A 22,089-nucleotide genomic window follows, 5' to 3' on the forward strand; every position below is an offset into this window, starting at 1 on the left:
CCTTCACAGTTCCCTGCGCCATCTTGAAAAGTAGCCGTGCCTTTGCATCGAAGCGAGACGAACGGTGAGCTTGCAATGATAGAAACATGTGGATAATTGTTCAAGGTGTTAAAAAAGAACTCCATCATTGCAAGCTCACCGTTCTTCTCGCTTCGATGCAAAGGCACGGCTACTTTTCAAGATGGCGCAGGGAACTGTGAAGGGGACTATTACTGATTAAGAGATTAGGATTTTAGAATTTTGATGAACTTTCATAAGCTCTGCTAGTGACTCTGACAAATGACAAAACACAAGCTTCCATACCCTGAGTCTGCGCAGTAGAGCATCCTTCTCCTCGTCAAACCTGTCCTGCAAGTCTTTCAGGATGTTACCGCTTGATTTAGATTCCTCTTCTTCAAGCATTCGAAGGGTTTCTTCGTCTTCTTCGTCAGGGTCTAGACCCTCTTCCATACGTCGTTGGCGACGAGCAAGTCTTTCCTTCAGGCGATCCAGGTATCGTTGTCTATTCTCGCCAAGTAACGACTGAAATACATACCAGGAAAAATCAGTTATTCATCAATTCAATTCAGCTGTAAAATAGCCTTAAAGAAGTCAGGGAAGCACGGGTGTTATGCGATGGTAAGCAAGGGCGGATCCAGGCAAAATGTTAGGGGGGGGTGAATTAAGTTTAGGGGGGAACTAATTGAGTTTCTTTCGTCAACACAACGGAAAACAATAAAAAAAGCATCTAATTCTTCAGTTTTGTTTTTTTTCTGCTGAAGCCCCTTTGACCCCCCCGCCCTTGGATCCGCCCTCGGTAATGCACCGCTTCACACCGTTGTCTTTGTGGTTTCAATCCCCAGACTCGCTATCGTGTATGAGTAGAGTTGTTCGTTGGTTCTCTCCTGTGCATCGAGGGTTTTTCTCCGGGTTCTCCGGTTTTCCTCCCTCCGCAAAAATCAACTCCTAAATTCCAATGCAGGTTTTGCACATCACGTGAAGGCAGCAATATTAGATGACAGAAACAAGACAATCTCAAATATATAATTAAAAAAAGGAGAAAATTCAATTCCCAAAGCAAAAGGATTTTATTGTTCTGTCATCTAACCACGTGATGGTGCAAAACCTCTATTTGATCTTGGTGTGAGAATTACAGACTTGTTAGCTTTAGGCTATTAGTATCTACACTCGTACTAAAACAAGAACGATTAAATAAAAAAAGGTTTGTCCTTTCCTTCGAGATTCGTAAATAGTATAAAACATTGCAGCCCAATGTCCGTACGTACGTACGTACCTGCAGTAACTCAGCATTCTTTAAGCCTTCTCCCAACAACGCTGCAGCCTCGTCAAACTTTCCTTGCTGCCTCAGTCTCTTTTCTTGTAACTTCAGCTTCAAAAGCCTGGCCTGTCTTTCCTGTTCAGACAGCCTTGCCCACTCGGCAGCGCCTAACTGCTTCTCTAGTGCTTCCAGAAGGAGCTTGTCGCGCAGAGCATCGTACTTGTCTTCGAGAGCTTTGAGGAGCTCGTCTTCTTGCCCTCGTCCTTCTTCTGTACCGAGTATTACAGCTGATAAATTGTCTAACCATTCTTCGTTGATTGCTTGTTCTTCTTCTGTGCGTATGCGACGAAGTTCTTGCAAATCCTGCAATAAATGAATGGATGGATGAATGAATAAAACACTCAAAACAAATTCACCAAATAGGAGATAATCAAATGATTGTGAACTGTATTGTAGTTCAAATTTAGAGTGCATTGCAATTCATCTCTAACTAGTCTGAAAGACGCATCTTATCTATATTAATTACAAAACCAACCTCCATTTATCGACCACCACTGTTTAGCAGCCACTTGACCTGAATAAACCGGTCGTGGTCGATTAATAAAGTTTCTGCTGTATAACATAGCTAATAACCAGGAGCTTAGCTCGGTCTCGGCCATATGAGCGGCAATGTACCATTTTCCCGCCAATAAAGACGCGTACGCGTTTCATCTTTAGAATTTCCCGCCAAATCCACAGGTTCAATACCCCCACCCCCACCCGCTCTCACAACTGATTTAGACTCTGCGTCTTTACCTTGTTTGGTAAGGTAGCCAACAGTCGGCTTTCCTTATCTTGATACTCCTGTAACTCAGACAAGATGGCGGAAGAAACTTTGATGTCATCCGGGATATTACCAGAGAGCTCCTTCATCTCGTTTTTCCTGTTTTCAAAAACAAGTCCAACTGCTTCCTGTAGAATAGCACGATGATGGTCCCGACTTGAGTACTTGTCGTCCGAGCTGCGATCTTTCCATGCCTGACGCTGCATTCTTAATACTAGAAGCTGATTGGTTCTTTCGTCTGCAAAAAATATACCAAATTAAAATGGGCATAAATTGGGCGTTTTCCCAGTAATGTGTGGATACTATACTTTAAGAGAAGTGGCAAAGCCGCAGTGGAGGGTCTCACGTTTGATTCCTGTACTTGGCATCACATGTGAGTAGAGTTTGTTTGGTTCCCCCTTGACTCGAGGGTATTTTATCTGGGTTCTGCCGGTTTTCCTCCCTCCGCGCTAAAATTCCATTTCATCTGTGGTTGTTCTAGTAGTATCGATTAAATTTAAAAAACCAGGACCACTCTTACGAAGTATTATGCTGTAGAATGAAATCAAGACGCAAGAAACCTCTTTACCTTAGCTTGGGAGTAATATTTTCCCATTTCAGACCACGTGTCATTCCCTAGAGTATCATTTCTTTGTTTAATGGTTGTGCATAGACCTTTTCAGAGATAGTGATTATGGTTGATTATGGCCTAGCTTCGGGACAAACTTCTTTTGTCCATCACGCCTTATTTAACAATTATTCGCCGAAGGCGAAGTGAACATCGGGGAATATTTATCGAGACACGAGTCTTCGAGCGGCGAGGTAAATATTCTACGATATTCACTGAGGCTGAGGCAAATAATTGTTTTAGTATAAATACACAGGTGATTCTTTCAACAACAAAAAAAAAAAAAAAAAAAAAAAAAAGGAAAAAAAGAAGATAAAAGACACATCTTTTCCCGGTAACAGCAACAAAGCGGCTGGCCGCCATTTTGGATTATCGCTGGAGGTGATTGTCGTGTGAGTTTCTCGACCAATCAGCGCGCGAGATTTTCTGTAATCACCTGTGCATTTTTACTAAATGGTGTTGTTTATACCGAAGCTAGACCTCAATGCATCCTGTTTATCGAACTCGGAAAAGGCCTATGAGAAGACACATGAATATGGATACAAGTCAAACGTAACAAAGAATCTTATTCTTAAGAGAATGACATGTGGTCTGAAATCAGGGAAACATTACGCCCAAGAGGTCTATAAGGAACAAGCAGCGTAGCCATAATATCTTTCGAGTATGACAACTTGTCCAAGAATGTGATTGGCTGAGGTCACTATGCTCTTCCCTGATTGGCTTAAGTTTTCACTCTAAATCGTGATTGGTCGATCAATATTATTTTCTAAGGGTGGTCGTACACAGACTCTCCAAAGAGTGTAAAGCTGTCTCACGTAAATACCTCAAAAACTATGGTAAATATTACTAACCTGGGGTTAATTTTTTGGCATAGCTTCGAGCCCGTGAGCTCTCTCTTCCTTGCAGCATGTAAACTAGTACTTCTCTCTCCAAAGCTTGTTTTCTTTCAAGGACCTTTACCACATCTTCTAGTAGATCTACAACCCCCACGTTCCCTTTGCTAAGCGTTTCTCCTGATAATACCTCTTTTTGCAGCTTGCGGCCTTTGCGTTGAACAAGTCGTTCATAGGCGAGCTTTTCTTGCCGAATACGATCTTGTCTGAATTGTAAAAATAAAAATAAAATTATCCCTAAGAAAAATAAAGAAGGCGTTTTTTTAAATAGTTCAGTATACCATTCTTACCCAGCCAAATTCTGATGAAGATCTTCAGCTAAACCAGTGCTACAAGCTGTAGCAAAAAACTGACTCTCTTGCTTCGCACGTAGTTGTTCCCTTAGCAACAGCGAATATTCAACCAGCCGCTCCTCTAAGACCATCGTATGACCATCAGCTCCTCGTAGACATCGACTCAAGTGATCTTTATCTTCAGCATAACGTCTTTCGAGTTGCATCAGCAAAAGATCCGTTGTGCTGCTTCCTTTTGTTGCCTCTTCACGAAGGGATTTTACTTCCTCTTCAATCTCAGTTTCTGATTTTCCTATAGCGCAAAATATATAGAGGAATTCATTCGTATGTGAACAGTGTAGTAGTATGGTTGCAGTAATTTTGTATGTGGTCTTCTCTTTTCGAAGATATAAACATTTGAAATATCAATATGCAAATGACATGACATAAATTCAACCACATACAAAAATACTGCAACCATACTACTACACTGGTCACATACAAGTGATTTTGAAAATACATTTTTTCCCTTGATATACACTTTAACAATGGACTGTGCTCTTTTGTGCTCTTTTGAAAAACTTTACTTACCCTTTTCTTTCATAAGTTCTCTTAGTTTTTGTTCTTCTCTTTGTAGCCTTTTTGCTCCAGCACGACTATTTCCCATCATGGCCATAAGATTGTTACTGAACACCTCTCCTGAACCAGGGAGAGTTTTGACTGAAGTACTATCAAGCTGGCCTTCTTTGCGCAACTTCTTGACTTTGACAACGAGTTGTGAGATTCTTTCGTTCTGTTCTTGTGTTGATAGTGCTGTCCACATCCCTTCGCCAACATGACGTTTGAGCATTTCAGTGAGAAGACTTTGACGAATGAACTCATACCTTCAAATCAAAAAACAGATATAGATTAATTAATACAACAATTTTTTTGCTTTGCACCAATAGTTAACTGGCATATTAGATATAATAACGACATGCAAAAGAGTCCCTCGGTTGTGCACAATGTTGCAAGCAATCGATGTTGCGAGCCATGTCACGTGATGCAATTTGTTGTATACAAAGTTTCTGAAGTAGAATACCATCCTACTTCAGCAACCTTGCCTGTAATATTGTGCTCAATGTTGCAGGCAATCGATGTTGTCAGCCATGTCACACGATGATAGTGTTGCACGCAATGTAGCTGAAGTAGAAAACGATCCTACTTCAGCAACCTTGCCTGTAATATTGTGCTCAATGTTGCAGGCAATCAATGTTGCGAGCCATGTCACACAACGCAAGTGTTGGACGCAATGTCTCTAGAGTAGAAAACGATCCTACTTCAGCAACATTGCCTGTAATATTGTGCTCAATGTCGACAATGGTGTCATTGACCTCTACTACCAGACTCTCTTGCACACTTTCTTTTGTTCAATTAATTAGCATCAATTGTCTTACTATTCGCATGAGGGAACACTGAATTTAAATAAGTAAAAAAAATTTGTAAAGCATAATAGTAGTAGGAGTCAAATGACACCATCTCGCAAACGTACTATTCTAAATTGTAGTTAATACATCTTTACCCTCTTCAAAATAATGGTTACTTATTTATTTATTTTGAATATTCATGTCAAATTTAAATGGTGCTAAATGAAATTTAGGCAAAGTTAAAGTCAAGGCATGCTGGCCAGCGGCCTTTGGTTAATGCGCAGGCATCTGCAGGGGCTTCATAGCACATAGCATGCTATGTTTGTTGATCAGCACGGATCAAAATGTTGTGCTCTATTGCCGTTTCTTATTCCTCCCACCCACCCACCATTGGTTGGTTTTATCAGGCAAGTATCATTCACAACTGACACAGACAGTGTGTCACTGGCGCCTGGAGATGCCGCAGCTTTTCAGGCTCCTCCCTCCAATTCATCCATGCTGATGAGTTTAATATACATAATTTTAATATAATATATAAATGTAATATACACAATTTTGTAACTTTAATAACATTCTTACTTTGTCCTGAGTGCTTGAATAAGTTCAGATGCAGTAACCCTCTGCCTTGCTTTCTTAGCTGCCTCTTCATCCCATTCTTCATCATCACGCAATAATGCTTCAACACCTTCGTGATCCAACCTTCTTGTTCGACGGCTTGCTGAGCGCTTGAGCTTGCTTGCTTTTTCTTGTCTTTCTCTTTCTTCTGCAGCAAGCCTAGCATCATCAGCCTAAAGAATGGATTTATATTAGAATGTAAAATGAATTTGTCAACAGACCCTTGGGCAAAATGTTTTCTTATTTTAGACCCTAGAGTATCATTTTCTTGTTTAACAGTTGCACATGGGATGACACATGATACTTAACTTGCCGATGAGATACATTCATCATTTGAGGGGGAGGGCTGAATTAGATAATGTAAAGTTGGTAAGGTAATATCCGTGATAGCTTACGATTTTCCATCACTTATTACTATTATGGGGCTTTGATCCTGACTAACTTAATTTAGTTTTTTTTAATCTTTGCACATTATTCCCTCAATCCTATAACACAGTCATAATAGACAACAAATGTTTCCAAAACAGATATACATACAATAAGGAATTACAAAACAAAAAAACCTGACAGAAATAGCTTTATTATTTCGAATATGCAAATTGGGAATTATTACAAATGATGTTCATATTAGCACAGAATTATTGAATTGTACAGACTTCAGCCAACTTTTAAACCCTGGTTTTAAAAAGACAAATTACAACCCAAATATACCACTATATATATAAAGCCTCTCACATTTACTAACAAAATTATCAATTTTACAGGAATTAAAGGGGGAAAATTAAGTTTAAGGACGGCTCACCTGCAGTTCTTCCAGTTCTTTGACAGTATTGTACCCTGTAGTACAATAACGTTTCTCCAATTCTTCTCTCTCCTGTTTATATTCATTCTCCTCACACGGTCCCCCTGAAGGAAGGTTGCAAAGGAATAACTTCACTTCATCAAACGATACATCATTTTCTGGTTGACTTCTTTGCTTGAGAAAAAAATTCCAGGTTTTCAGAGAGAAGTCGTCTTCATGAACTGCTTTGAACAAGAATAACGTCGATTCAATGGAAATCCTGTTATTTCCCTCAAAGTCTAGAGCTTTAAAATCCCAGTAGATCTTGTCTTCTAAAGTTCGACGCCTTTCAAGTTCTTTTAAAACTGCAAGGAAGTATTCTCTTGAACACCGTCCATCGTTGTTGTGCCCACACACAGTCATCAAAGCACCTTCAATTTGTCTTGGATCCAGAGCCGAAAAATAAATATCTTGGTAAAATTCTTGAAGCTGGGATGAATTTAAATACCCAGTTACTCCTGTATCGAGAACATCGAACATTAAATCCAAGTCAGGGATCCCCATTTTTACTGATGATTTCGGCAATAAAAAGTAATTTTCCTGAGGGATTGTCTTGGATACACAAACATGTGCCAGGCAAAGGAATAAGAATGCTTGCCAACTACACTTGAACGAAGCTCAAGTCCACTACATTATGAAATTTAGCTCTAAATACTCCATAAGAAAGATTTTCAATGGCTTTTCAGCGTCTATGAATTTTGATTTTCGTCGAAAATCTGATTTGAAGTTCAAAATGGCTGCAGGAGGAAGATTTCGAACTTCTGTTTATGTTCTGACGTCACATCCCCAGGTTACGATCAAATGATTTGCATAAACCACAGGAGTCCCATCACGAGTAAAACATTTATCCTTATCCCACGTGATTATGTTATTAATATAGATTAATGATAAAATGTATTTAATAAAAATAGTTACCTGAACAAATACTGATAACGATGATTTCAGTAACATTATCTGAATACTGATGTCCTTATTTCATCTTAAACTTTTTTACATTACAATTACAGGGTCTATTAGGAATCCTGCATTTTTATTGGTCCATACTCGGTCTATTAGCGATAATTGGCTATAGATAAACCAATAGTATCCATAGCTGATACAGTGGTCTCTTTCATCCCGTTTACCGATTCTTTTAATTAGTGAAACCCGGGTGTCGGGAACTAATGGGGCTGTTGAACTATGGATAGCTGTGACAGACATGCACTTTCAAGTTATGTATCTCATGGTTGGCCAAATTTCTTTCCCAGTTAATTGAGTCCTACACAAAACTTCAGGAAAATAAAGAAATCTTTCCTAATGTACGTTCAAGTTTGACCGGTTTGTAGAGTTTCACTTCTGGTAATACAGGATTTAACAAAAGATTCCCCGAAGAAGGAACTGGTGGTATTCAACAACACCCGTTGGTAAAAGACAAATGAAAATCGAAGCCAAGAAAAACCTGCATTTTTTAACAACTGAAAGACGTCTTGACGAACCAGAACATCACAAGGAGACACATTGCGTGGTTCGGGTGTCAATCAATTGACCGTTTAAAAAAATGTCCGATCAAGATATGTAAATCATATGACGTTTTTTGTCACTAAGGGACATTAGTTTTCTCAAGGCTCCCACTGAAGGTTAAAGATAAAATGACTGCCCAGGGATTAAGTCCACAAATGGAAATGGTTAAACGCTTTCAATCTCGACCAGCTTGGCAAAGCTTGTTGACTGTATTTATTGCTTCAGGTACGTAGTGTTTGCTGGTTGACTTAATGACGTTATAAGTAACAGACAACGTCAGTTCATTTCTCTTTTGTTTCCTTTTAATTTCACCTTAAAATTTTTGGCCGTGGAGTTATTAGCATTAGATATAATGTCAACTTCTTAGCTAGTGAGTGAATTCACTAAACCCGTGAAATAGATATTATAGACTTATATATACACATCGGTAGGCTCTAATTCCAGTGTTTTCTTTTGTGTCTATTCGACTATTTAGTACACATTGACTACAACATTTTTCTAATGAGTTAACTGATGCCTTCACTCTATAAGCTAAATGAAGAGGACTTCAGTCTAAAGAAATTTTACCAACAATAATAGTCATATTATCTATGATTTAAATTCGCTGTTAATGAGAAAAAGTCGCGGAAAACGTTAATGAGATTTAAAAGGAGAATATTTTGGGGGAAATGGGGAAAATTGGGGGAATGCTTTAGCTATTTTATTTAAAAGGCCTGATCAAAAGATCTATTCCTGGGATATAACATGATAAAGGATAACGTAACTGGCATGCCATGCATGGTGTTAGCCGAAATTTCAAGATGACAGGTCGTTTTTTACATAATCAATTCATCTACCAAATCCGGCTTTTCGTTTCATTTCACGGTTGCCAGTTCTTCTTCGCTATCTTCATCATCATCATGGCTTCACAATCACCATCTGATCACCACCGCCATCATATAGCCATTATTACCACCATTATCATCATCATCACCACTACCACCACCACCACCATCATCATCATCATCATCACCATCATCACTTCCACCACCATTATTATCGCCACCATCGCCATCATCATCATATCATCATATAATCATCATCATCACTTCAACCATCATCATCATCACCACCATCATGATCATTATATAATCATCATCACTACTACAAGCACTATCATCATCATTGAAAGCGTTTTCAACGCTATGAAATAGTCATGACTGCTATTGTATTTGTCTGACAGGAATGACGCTAGTGGTTCTGTTCAAGCTCTGGAGTATTCATGGACGAAGGACACTCGATATCCCAGAAACATCGGTACTTGTGCACGATCAGCGAGGATCAGGTATATCAACCGACATGTATACACCTGTATATACCTATTTCAGAAATCGTAGTCGCACGAAAAACCTCAAGCAACAAGCCAAGACTGCAGAGAACGCCGGTACTTTTAGCTGTAATTAGTTTATTCATGGTGCATTTTCATTTATTGACTTCACATATTGCTCCAAGCAAGGCTGCTTGAGATGATAATTAGTGTAGAGCTATAGCCACTTGCATGAACCATGAATAAATCAATTATAATTAAAAGTACGTTCTCTGGAGCCTTGGCTTGAGGCTCTTGGTGCGAGAACGATTTTCGAAATAGGTGTATACGTATGACTGACAGATCCAACCCTGAAACAAAAGCACCAAGAGCTTACGTTTACTTTGACCATGCATGTTTCTAGGTGTTTATCTCACATTAAAGCTCAAATGCTACTATTGTGATGAAGAAGACTATGGACCAGTATGGGCAAATCTAATGAAAGACAAGTCCTGCCAAGACGCCATCACGTCACAGTGCTACGTCAATCAAACTACTTCAGACAGGAAAACCACTCAAGTGCTACGACTTATGCGATCGTGTACACGCAAATGCACGTGTGCTGATGACGAGGGGTGGTGTAAACCACGTGCTTGTCCTACAAGTGTGCAATGCTGTTGGGGGAATGTATATTGTAGCGACAATGCTCGAGAAGAATCGAAAGTTCGGTCTCGAATCGACCATCACTAGATAAAGAGTATACATCTATTAATATATATAATATTCAAGAGGTCGTAGAAGCCAAACGAGAGCTAGCCGATCAGATTTATGATGTATGCCTTCTGGGCGTGATAATAATTTTTTTTTTCCAATTCTCATGGTGCACACGTAAAAACTTAGAATGATCGAACATTCCCACTAACATTGGAATTTTTTTTTTATTCCTTAGACTTCTAGAATTTTAACAAAATACTAGGCCATACCTTTCACTCCAAAGTAAATTTTAGCGAAATAAACGTTTTTAGATTAGACGTTAAAAAAAGCTCAAGGTAATTTATTCTACTTCGATGCGCGGGAAGTGGTTGCCCTAATCTCCCGAGCAAGGGCTCATGTTAATGGGCTCGATAGATATTGAACCTAGCACATTTTATATGTAATTGTTATTTTTATCTAATAAACTAAAAAAGATATTGTTTGTAATATTCTAATTAGTTGTGGTTCTTAACTGAGAATATATCTGGATGCGTTGGGATGTGGTCAAACAAATTAATTGGCAGAGTCTAGCTATAATGCTTCACTTGAGATAACGCACTACTTCCAAGATACGGCGGTCATCTTGCCAGGGGCCAAAACAAAAATGACCGATAATAGAGTTTCGTATGTTTGTTTATTTTTATGAGTAAAAGTGATCGATGTGACGTCTTAATTCATCTTTTGTTATATTCCCTTTTGGCGAGCTGTTAAGATCAATCAACGTCATTACTGTAAAAAAGGTCTATCCCCTCCCCCCCACTCTCTCCAAAATGCCTTGCGATCCAAGATGGCCGCCGTATCGTCGAAGTAGTCCGTTGCTGCAGAACTGATAGTTGCGAGTTTAAAAGATATACATAATGAGTTTTTATTTTATTTCATTCATTTACACGAGTCAGTTATTATATACAATTCTGTTTCACGGGTCAAGTAAAATCACTGTAATAAATATTCGATTTTCAAAAAAAAAAAAAAAAAAGGTTCGCTTGTAAAGCAATGCGCAAAAAAGAATTAAAAAATTGTACAAGAGATCTCGAATTTAAAAACAGTCACTTCTTAACCGTAATATATTTTTTCTTACTTTAAAATCTTTATCTTTATCTTCTTTATCTTCACACATTTTTGAAAACATTAGCATTGCATGTTGGAAAAAAAAACTGCCATTGCAGTGCTTTTTGGGGACAAAATACACGCCAACTTGGAAATATGTTCCCCTAAAACAGCCCTAACATGTCAACTCGAGGCAGACTTTTCTTTAACCTAGGAATGGATATTATGCAAACACTTCCCAAATACTAATTTTGACTACTTAGAATACCCCTAGGATCGATGATTTAACTTTTTGAGTTCGATGTTTTTTCAATTTGGTGTATGTAGAACAGACAGCGAATGATGCAAAAGAAATTAACCTATTTTAGCACTGACTTATTGCAGGAATGGCTTCAGGCTCTGATGGAATGCGGATTTAACTCCTATGTTTAAAACGAAAAGCAAAATAAGAGCCGTGAGTCTTTTCATTTCTCTTATCCCATACAATAGCTCATTCAATATTTTTAGCAGTATGAAGTACTAGAGTGTTCTTGTGTGACTTCCGTTTGAGCTTTCCATACTTCCGTAGTTTCTCTGCTGTAAAATTTCTTTGAAACCACGGCGCCTCCATCCATAGATTATACAATTAAAAAATCCTTGCAATGGACTGATCGATGCCTGTTAGGAACAGAAAAATGATGGTGAGAGAGGACCTCAGAGAACTGAGACAGGAGAGGGGAGGGGAGGGGAAGGGAAGGGAAGGGAAGAGAAGAAAAGGGAAGAGAAGAGAAGGGAAGGGAAGGGAAGGGAAGCGAAGAGGAGAGGAGAGGAGAGGAGAGGAGAGAAGAGAAGAGAAGAGAACCAAAAGGATGTCATATTTTTCATAACCTCAGATTTCACAATGACTTTACTGTCTGTGGAAACTACAGTTATGACGTACCTGCATAATATAGAGTGCGTAAAATGCTGACATTTTAAAATCGCTAACCATGGAACATATTCCAAGAATAATACCTGTATCAAGAACAAGTTAGAATAATTAAGACATGATAACTTAATAAGCACTCTTATCATAGTATCCGGTATTTTAAAAGGGGATTACAATGTGCAAATTGTCCCAATATGTAGCTTGTCTCACTATTTTGTATAGCAACAAGTTGCCAGAGAATTTGGCTAGAATGCATATCTCTTATCAGTGAAAAAGTTAACTAACACAATTGTACAAACTAGTGTGAAATTTCTACGGTCTAAGGTCTACTGAGGTCTGCTGAGGTCTGCTGAGGTCTACTGAGGTCTGCTGAGGTCTACTGAGGTCTGCTGAGGTCTGCAGAGGTCTGCTGAGGTGTACTGAGGTCTATTGAGGTCTGCTGAGGTCTACTAAGGTCTGCTGAGGTTTACTGAGGTCTGCTGAGGTCTACTGAGGTCTGCTGAGGTCTACTGAGGTCTGCTGAGGTCTACTGAGGTCTACTGAGGACTACTGAGGTCTACTGAGGTCTACTGAGGTCTACTGAGGTCTGGTGAGGTCTGCTGAGGTCTACTGAGTTCTGCTGAGGTCTACTGAGGTCTACTGAGGTCTACTGAGGTCTACTGAGGTCTGGTGAGGTCTGATGAGGTTTACTGAGGTCTGGTGAGGTCTGCTGAGGTCTACTGAGGTCCGGTGAGGTCTGGTGAGGTCTACTGAGGTTTACTGAGGTCTGGTGAAGTCTACCGAGGTCTACTGAGGTCTGCAGAGGTCTGCAGAGGTCTGCAGAGGTCTGCAGAGGTCTGCAGAGGTCTGCTGAGGTCTACTGAGGTCTACTGAGGTCTACCAAAACCTTGGTTCGCAATCTTGTAGCAGTGTCATTAGGGTGATGTTACACGAGACGATTTTTATTGCCCTATTATTACGTTTAAAATTGGCTTCGAGCAATATGGCATCTTATAAAATAACTGTTATGAATATCGCGTTCTGATTGGTTTGGAGCGCGTGCTTTATGAGAGCACATTGCACGCGCGCGCACTTACCGTTGCGTCATTCCTATCTATTATTGTAATTTGTATTTTATAAAAGAAATAAAAAACTTGCTTGCTGTGCTGTGTGCAGTCATAAAGCACTTGGGGGTTGGCAGAACACTCGAGAAGTATCGAGAAGCACTCCGCTACGCGTCGTGCTTCTCCTAACACTTCTCTCGTGTTCTGCCAACCCCCGCGTGCTTTATGACAGCACACAGCACGCGCGCGCGTTTTCTATTTCTTCAACAAATCGATGTCAACAATGTCTTGAGTTTTGAAGGTGGTTCAAAACCTGGAACATGTTGCCCCGCCAAAATATTTTTAAAAATTACAACCACGCTTTGTTAAACGAGAATAATTTTTCGAGCAACATTCTTGCGCGAAAAATCGTCCTCTACCAACGTTATCAGAACCAGAATCAAGCTGTACTTTTTGCACTGATACTTATACTTTTTGTACATGTATACTTATACTTACTGGGCAACCAGCATAAGATAAAGACCACTTGATAGAGACACGCCCATCTTCTGACTAGTGTCTCTTGTTTGTACTGATGGTTTGTCATCATACCTAGGGTGGGGTGGGGTGCAAGGGGTGCAAAAGAGACCAGTCAGTCGAACGTAGAGTAATCTAAATATTTATTGGTTCCTTACGAGCCATAAAAGTCATTTCAATTTGGCTCATCTGATTCAACTTTGAGGGGCACTTTGCACAAATATAATAGCTTGTCATATTTCACCTAAACACGAAAACTATTGTATTTAAATGCAAGTACCCCTCAAAGTTGAATCAAATATGGGTCAAAAGAAAGCTGTGTATAAAAAACAACTACTTTGATTTGAATGAAATAGCCTAAAGTTAATTTAAATTTTAAGTTCAATTTTCACCTACCTCCTGACTTTTGAACCCGTCTGAACACATTTCGAACAAGTATGTATATTATCTGTTAAGACAGAGAGGGGAAAAAAGAAAATGCAAATATTGCTACTTTGTTATACTAATTTTTGAAATTTTTTTGAGGTCAGTCCAAGTTCCTTTATCTTTAGTAGAACTATACAGTGGTACCTCTATTGAGCAGACACCACTTATTACACCTTTTGCCGTTCATTAACAGAAAATGTACATTCATTTGTGCCAATAGTTGTATCAATAACGTGTAATGTACTTTCATCAACACCACAAGTAACATCATTAGCGCGGATCAACTTTCAATAAGGACAATTGAAAATGTGTGAACATTCATAGGCATCAATGGACAATCAATAACGCGTTCGTACATTCATATGCGCGGAATGTATTTTCTTGTGCGCGAAATTCAACTTCAATAACACCAAATGACAGACAATTGCATTTATAGACAATCATTTACCCAAAAGTGAAAATTCATTAGTGCTATTAGCATAATCATTGACAATCTATAACGCGCTTGGACAATCGTGAGGGTCAACGTTATATTCTATAGCGTGGTTCGACAAACATTTGCATGATTCGAATGAACAATAAGAGAAATAAAACAATCATTAGCGATTTAAAAAAAAACTATTTTAGCCTTCAATTTCTTCGCCATTTATACATCGTGGCAAATACGTTTGCATATATCTGAACCACTGATCACACTTAGCGATAGTGATGGTTGCCACATTTCTCTGGAACCCTTCCATTAGCAACTGCTTTCTGTAGAGACCTAAAGCAATCCCTTGTCGTCTTGCCTCAGCCCGATCGTTCGTATGTTGTTGGATCTCTGGACGGCTGATGTCGGCTTTGATTGCTGCTTTAAGTGAGCTAATTGCTATTCTCCTACGCAGCCGCTATTATGGAGGCAGTTTCCTGAGTTTTTTATATGTTTTAAAGTGATAAAAAAATCGCTAATGATTGTTTTATTTCTCTTATTGTTTATTCGAATCATGCAAATGTTTGTCGAACCACGCTATAGAATATAACGTTGACCCTCATGATTATCCAAACGCGTTATAGATTGTCAATGATTATGCTAATAGCGCTAATGAATTTTCACTTTTGGGTAAATGATTGTCCATAAATGCAATTGTTTGTCATTTGGTGTCAGTTGAAGTTGAATTTCGCGCACAAGAAAATACATTCCGCGCATATGAATGTACGAACGCGCTATTGATTGTCCATTGATGCCTATGAATGTACACGTATATTCAATTGTCGTTATTGAAAGTTGATCCGCGCTAATGATGTTACTTGTGGTGTTGATGAAAGTACATTATAATTACACGTCATTGATACAACTATTGGCACAAATGAATGTACATTTTCTGTTAATGAACGGCAAAAGGTGTACACTCTGGAAACTGTTTTAAGAGTACAAAGATTAGAGAGAAGTCGAAATAGATCCTAAGAATCGAACCATAGATGCACCTCTAGCTCCAAAGGCCAGGCACTAAACAACTGATGAGCTATGCCTACTCTACCACTGACTGTTACATTAAGCCCTGTCCATCTGCTCACCCTCCAAACACATTTAAATGCTTTTTGCAAGAAGAAAAAGCAAACAGCCATTGATACTTACCACAACTGCTAACAATGAGAGGCCCAAAATAGCTAAAAACATATACTTAAAAACAGAATTCCAGTCGGGTTCATCTGCATCAGTTACCTGAAATGAAATCAAACAAATTAGCAGGGGTAGCAGAAGCTGAAAATCTTTGGGGGGGGGGGCACTGAAATATTATATCTAATGCTATGTGATAATGACCACTGACTGTTTTGTTTGATTGCAGATGAATGCGTCATAAAACTATCGAATTTATGCATTTATTTTTCATTTGAACCAATATTTTGTGGGGGGGGGGGGACCCAGTTCCACCGCCCCTGATTAGTTAGCACTTAAGTTTTCATATTCTACCTTGCCCCACTCCCACTTGGATGGGATGTTTTCAAGGAAAATGTAGTAACTCTTACTTACAGAGCAATTAGATGTTCGATAATGAAAAACTGGAAGGCATCTACACATAAAAATGAGAAGAAAAAAAACATGTATTTACTGTCATTAGTTGCATGTTTACTGACATCAGGTATTATATCAAACCCTAAAACAATTTTTTAAGCTTATAATGCAAACTTGTCAGGGCATGGCTAAACCCACATATCAAATTGCAATTTAGCATGGGAGGAAAGTTGGACTGAGACTAACAAACTCTACTCACATGTGAAACCAAGTCAAGCAAACCAAGTCAAGAGAACCTCTGACCTCAGAGATGAAAGGCATGCATTTGCATTACTGCTCAGTCACCCTTTATTTATACTGTGTGTGTTCATGTTTAAGGAGAGATTTTGATCAAAATTTGTTTTATTTATTTCGTGATTTGTTTTATTTTGCTTTTGCAGGACCTCTCTGAAAAACACCTTGGTGTCATGATAGCTTCCGGTTAAAAACATTGTTGCTGTTGTTGTTGTTGTGGTTGTTATTATTATTGTTATTAAATCATGAGGGGTAAAAAATGGTCCAACCGAGACTTTATGAGACCGCTAGATGCTTAATTTAAAATTAGAGGCAGAGATTTTTATGAGCGGAATCTTTCAAGAAGTGAGTATACAAATAAAACTGGGTTTCAACTGAGAAATGTAGGACTCTTATGCAACAGATTCCAAGTGGAAAACTCTCCTCTCTAATTGAGAATTCAAGAGAGGCTGGGCAACGAAAATAATCGAGACTTGCAAGACAATGTCATTTCTACATGATTTGCAATCTAAGACAACCATGACTTACGTGCCACATATAGCATCGTTAAGAGAACCCTTTCCTTGTTCCCCACTGTCAATAGCAAACAAACACAGAGTCACAGCCAAGGGGAATAGCCTGTGACAGGGAAAAAAAGATTAATGAATAAAATATTTAATAAAGATTTTTAAAAAAATCATCAACTGCTATAATGGCAACTTTAAATTTGCACTAGAAGAGGTACCTCAGTCTACATACCAGGATAATGAATATAGATAATAGATCCTTGGGAATTTAACAGCTTCCTATAAAAAATATTAAGTAAATTATTGACTTCTTTATTCTCACTGTACATTAGAGCATGCGCTTTAAAGCATGTTTTAAAGCATGTAAATAAAATAAAAAGTCAGTGCTAAAATCAGTAGATATTTTTGACGAGTGGAAGGCAAAACACTGAGACACACACACTAATTAGGCCACTAAGGTTTATACTAATAAAAATCTAATGTGTTTACCACTCCTGGTGGACAGCTTATGCCTGGGGGGTACTCTTGCCCATTTAGGGTATGGATGTGCCGCTGAGCCCTCTGAACCCTTACCCTGTTCCAGAGTAAAAATCGCTGAAATTCATACCCTGTTCCAGAGCAAGATCGCTGAAAACTCTGTTCCAGAGAGGAGAGAGCGTGATTTCATATACCCTGTTCCAGAGTGAGCGCGATTTTATATACCCTGTTCCAGAGTAGAATCGCTGAAAACCTATACCCTGTTTGGCGGCACGTACCCGTATAGCGAATATAGGGGAGTCCCCCCCCCTGGAGCTTATGCCTAACAGGTTTTGCAACTCAATTGATAAGGCAGCTGATAGATCGAATTATAATTTAGAAGTTTATTAAACTGTCAATATTTCTAAAACTACCTCAGCATATCTGGACATTGTTCTTGAGATAAGCTCGTCATACATTTTTAAATACACTTCATATCCATAAACCACAGTGAACAGGAATGTACTCATGTAGAAGCTCTAGATAGGAATAAACACAACAGTCATGCATAACATTACATTGACAATATAGAACTAAACTGCCTATAGGTCATGATTTCTGAGTACAATGAACATGATGCATTGTGGTCAAGCTTGGGTACAAACCACACCATAAATTATCCAAGTCAGGGCACATTAACTAACTCAGAGATTGAACCCTGAAACAAACTCTGGGCTGATCAAAGTCAGGGCACGGCATACTCACAGATCGACAGATCAAACCCTGAACCAATCTTTGGGCTGATCAAAGACAGGGCACTAACTATTAGTAAGCAACTAACATTCTCGTACCCAGAGCCTCCTCATAGCGAAATTCGGAGGCTCTGGGAAACCCTAAAACTCTATGGAATTTCATTAGCTGTAAGTTGAAAATAACATAGCAATGAACTCTGATTGGTCATCAGGATAAACAAACATACCAACCGATACCAGACAAAACAAATTGACAAGAATGGTTATGTATATTTGAATCATGAATCAAATCAAATCGAATCTTATTTCCAGTTTCAAACATATAAACTTTTGCAAATAGAAGATGTAAACAAGCTGTCAGAAGGCAGTCATTTTAAAGTCAGTGATCCTGAGATAGAGCATGGTTCTGACCACCTGGTTGAAAGATTCTGGCTTCCAGTCTGTCGGGTTTCCTAGGGCCTACTATTTGGCTAATGAGTAGGGTCTCGGAACGAGAATGAGCAACTCACAGAATAAACTCTCAAACAACCTCTGGGCTGATCAAAGTCGGGGCACATGTAACTCACAGATCAAACTCTGAAACCATTTAGGGCAGGTCTAATTCACAGATCAAATTCTGAAACAATTTAGGGCATGGCTATTAAACTCACAGATCAAATTGGAATTTAGTGTGAGACCCTACTCCACCCTTGATTCTCCTTTACTTACACTTGAAAGGGCAGTGAGGTAGGAACAGATCTTGTTTTGCATAGTACTATGTCCATTCTTCAAGTATAATATAGAACCAATCAGTAAACCAACAGATGCTATCAGGTCTGCCAGTGAAAGATGAAAAATTGGACGAATCTTGAAGAAAAGAAAAAGGATTATTACTAGTATATATGTCATTGGCTAGGGTCAAAGTGGCATTAATTTAATGCTGTTTGAAACTAAGCACAGCCCACAAGCATTTGTTCAAACTAAGAATTTAAGGAAAAAATGCAAAAATGAGAAAATAGCAGGTGCTATCAGGTCTGTCAATGAAAGATGGCACATTGAACAGTTCTTGAAGGAAAGAAGAAAAGGAAATTACTGTGTGATTAATAAGGGTTGAAGTAGGAACAGTCTCATTCTCATTGCAATGGAAAATTTTAGCTCACTTTGAGCCATAATTACCTCAGCATTAGTAACTTTTTTCTTTAGTATAGCAGCAATGACTATAGATGCAGACCCAAAGAAGCTGGAATAAAAATATCATACAATCAGACATTTTATCCATTTTATACCCTTATGATGCATGGCATGGATGGCGTAGTGGTTTACTAATTGCCTCTCACTGCTGTGGTCCAGGATGTTCAAGCCTGTTTGTTCAATGTATTAATGTTTTCTCATGTTTTTTTTATAGATTTTAGTGTCTGTTCATTGATCTAGAAGATATGGGTAGCATGAGTGGCATTCGCAGCTAACGCGTTGTCTTTCACCGCTATGAGTCCATCGGGTCAGGTCGCTGGTTCAAGCCCTGTGGTTGCCACATGTGAATTGAGTTTGTTTTATGTGTTGTTCTGTCCTATGCTACGAGGGTTTTCTCCGGGTTCTCCGGTTTCCTCCCTCCGTAAAAATCAACATGTGAGTGGAGCATTGTTTGCATAGAATATTAATTGTAGTGGTAGTGCATGTTAGCGAAAAGTATCCCCAATTGCCCTATTTCATAATGATGTCACGGGTTGTTTACATCGGCTAAAATGATAAAAAATTTAGGCTAAATTTAAACTTAATACTTCTTCTAAAGTTCAAGATATTCAGTTGTTCTTGCCCTCCCCAGCTCATAAACCAAATTTCATTGTGATTTAAGATGTGTTGTTGTCATTCCATCCCGCTCCAGCGACCATGATCCCTAGCACTAAAACAATAGTTTGTTTTGATGTGACGTCATTATGAAATAGGGCAATTAGTGCAAAAAGTGCTAGAACGACTAGTCACTTAAATAAAAGTAAAGTTTGATGTTTGTCAGCCATTTTGTTTTTAAAGATTGCGCTGCTTGGGCTACCTGAGTCAGTGCACAGCTCAACATGTGCAGTAATTCTTGAATGAATAAAATTCTTGAATGGTTATAATTCTTGAACATAAAAAATTCTTGAGCAGAATTTTTTTCCTTGAATGGAAAAAGTTTTCTGAGCAGATAAAATTCTTGAATGAATATATATCTTGTTAATCTAAAATATAAATCATTGTGGATTGTGGAGGGTTTTAATCAGAACACACTTAGTCACCTTGAATGTGAAAGAAAAAAGGTGATGAATTTTTTTAAATATTGACTTCTTTAAATTTGCACCAAAGCAAGTACCATAACTATATATGGCCTCACTGCTTTGAATTCTTTGAATCAGCTTGCATGTGAGTAAAGATTTTAGGCCTACTCCTTCTTTTCTCCAGGTTCTCTGGCTAAATTTAAAACTCTTTTATAGAGTTAGCAGGATCCTGACTTCAGGTATCGACAAAATTTTGAAAATTTTCAAAAAACCAGTAGAAATACATTTGTGCATATGCAGCAGCTAAAGACTATGACTTGAGAAGTTTGTATTGTAAGGTGGGTTGGGGAGGGGCATGCCAGGGGTAAATGAAATCATGGATCTATGACCTTTGACCTTAGGGAATTAAGGGAGAAAAATATGACAGTTGGCGAGTGAATTTCTTTGCGCAATTTACAATTAATTAATAATATATACAACAAAGTTACCTCAAAGAAGATGTCACAATGTAGATAATAGAAAGAGCTTCCATCTGAAAAGTTAATGATATTAAGGCTGTTAGTGAAAATGAAAAAATGTAAAAGGAAGACTTCGAAGTTATCCAGGAAATATGTTTGAAGGGGCTGAGCTTCATATTTGAACCAACCAAGTATCAAATCCACAGTCTTTTTTAACTCAATAAACTGTTCAAATCAAATTGCTAACTCCTTTTATTCATACTTACCTAAGCTAAGCTTATATGATCATAAGCTGATAAATTCTTGCAAATGTGAATTTATTCATACCCCTTAGGTACTTCTCGAAATATTACTTCAGTAAGAAAGATAAATAAACACATTCTTCAACACTATAAAAACCTCTAATCTTTGATATTTTAAGCTTAAATACAGAATCAAGTGTTAAATAGTTAGTTTATTTTCCAATCAAAAAGCAATTCGAGTTTAGACGTGACAATATACGGAAGACGTTATTAAGGTAGTCTTGTCTTCCAAACGCAAGAACAGCTGTTCAAAGCTTTCATTTATAGTAAAAAATAACTCATTTTTATCGTAGAATCATGAAAAATATCTGAAGAGTAGATAAATAGCAATTTTAAAACGCCATACCTCATTTCTTGTCAGATATGTAGAATTTGAAGAGTTCCTCTCAAACATTATTGTTGTGATCTTAGTCTAAACTGGGCGAAACCAAAAACTACGCAGATCGATTGAAATCGAAAACCTCAAGTGCTGCCATGGATTTTACGATCAAGACTTCATTAACCACAACGTAATATTATGTATTGTTTTCTATCGGATATTCTTAAACTTTCCGTGCAGAAAATAAATTCCAGAGAAACAAACAAAAAGTGAAATCACATGAACGATGAGAGGAGACTGGGTCGAGATGTCAAAATGTGGTCAGCGGGTTTTTAGTAACTATAGCAACAATAAAGATATAAGGTTTGTAGGTTTGTGTTGGTTTTAAAATTTAGGACACTCGAGATGTCATTAAATCAATTATAGAAAAACAACTCAGAGAAAAATAAAGTCAGAGCAATAAATAACCCTTATGAATCATTTATAAACTTAACGATGTATAAAATCAAAATTTACTAGTATTTATCCATACTGACACAACGTAGTTTTTCCTGAAAGGTGCAGTGCTGAATTTTGTTAATAAACAATA

General features: G+C 38.2%; 3 protein-coding genes across 4 annotated transcripts in view; 1 reads left to right on the forward strand and 2 right to left on the reverse strand.

Annotated features, from left to right (window-relative positions):
* Positions 1-7,485, reverse strand: part of LOC116307549 (uncharacterized) — a 31,604-nt gene extending 24,119 nt beyond the window's left edge. The window contains exons 1-8 of the mRNA XM_031717829.2: positions 6,677-7,485; positions 5,839-6,047; positions 4,445-4,737; positions 3,872-4,166; positions 3,540-3,787; positions 2,054-2,319; positions 1,274-1,621; positions 304-522 (exon numbers count right to left, since the gene is read on the reverse strand). Coding sequence (XP_031573689.2) covers positions 304-522; positions 1,274-1,621; positions 2,054-2,319; positions 3,540-3,787; positions 3,872-4,166; positions 4,445-4,737; positions 5,839-6,047; positions 6,677-7,219 — 2,421 coding nt within the window. The 5' untranslated portion in view covers positions 7,220-7,485. The remainder of the gene's footprint in view (positions 1-303; positions 523-1,273; positions 1,622-2,053; positions 2,320-3,539; positions 3,788-3,871; positions 4,167-4,444; positions 4,738-5,838; positions 6,048-6,676) is intronic.
* Positions 7,486-7,868: 383 nt separating this feature from the next.
* LOC116307545 (uncharacterized) lies at positions 7,869-10,708 on the forward strand. 2 transcript variants are annotated; one of them, XM_031717825.1, is made up of 3 exons: positions 7,869-8,440; positions 9,438-9,539; positions 9,925-10,708. In XM_031717825.1, exons 1-3 carry the CDS (start codon positions 8,344-8,346, stop codon positions 10,248-10,250), a joined length of 525 nt encoding a protein of 174 aa, XP_031573685.1. In that variant the 5' UTR covers positions 7,869-8,343; the 3' UTR covers positions 10,251-10,708. The 2 variants fall into 2 exon arrangements, with proteins under 2 accessions (XP_031573685.1, XP_031573686.1); XM_031717826.1 differs by lacking the exon at positions 7,869-8,440 and adding an exon at positions 8,551-8,642.
* Positions 10,709-11,102: 394 nt separating this feature from the next.
* Positions 11,103-21,777, reverse strand: LOC116307544 (transmembrane protein 116). Its single transcript, XM_089035397.1, has 13 exons — positions 21,528-21,777; positions 20,910-20,953; positions 19,349-19,412; positions 18,902-19,039; positions 17,876-17,980; positions 17,218-17,264; positions 17,008-17,097; positions 16,204-16,243; positions 15,808-15,894; positions 14,163-14,214; positions 13,749-13,841; positions 12,220-12,293; positions 11,103-11,957 (listed from the first exon to the last, which is right to left on the reverse strand). The coding sequence occupies exons 1-13, from the start codon at positions 21,573-21,575 to the stop codon at positions 11,820-11,822; spliced, it is 1,020 nt and encodes a 339-aa protein (XP_088891523.1). The 5' UTR covers positions 21,576-21,777; the 3' UTR covers positions 11,103-11,819.
* Positions 21,778-22,089: the final 312 nt, after the last annotated feature.

The sequence above is a fragment of the Actinia tenebrosa genome, unplaced genomic scaffold (assembly GCF_029948245.1).
Source record: "Actinia tenebrosa isolate PJP-AT-01 unplaced genomic scaffold, QUT_ActTen_1.0 PGA_scaffold3__52_contigs__length_22856419, whole genome shotgun sequence".
Lineage (NCBI taxonomy): Eukaryota > Metazoa > Cnidaria > Anthozoa > Actiniaria > Actiniidae > Actinia > Actinia tenebrosa.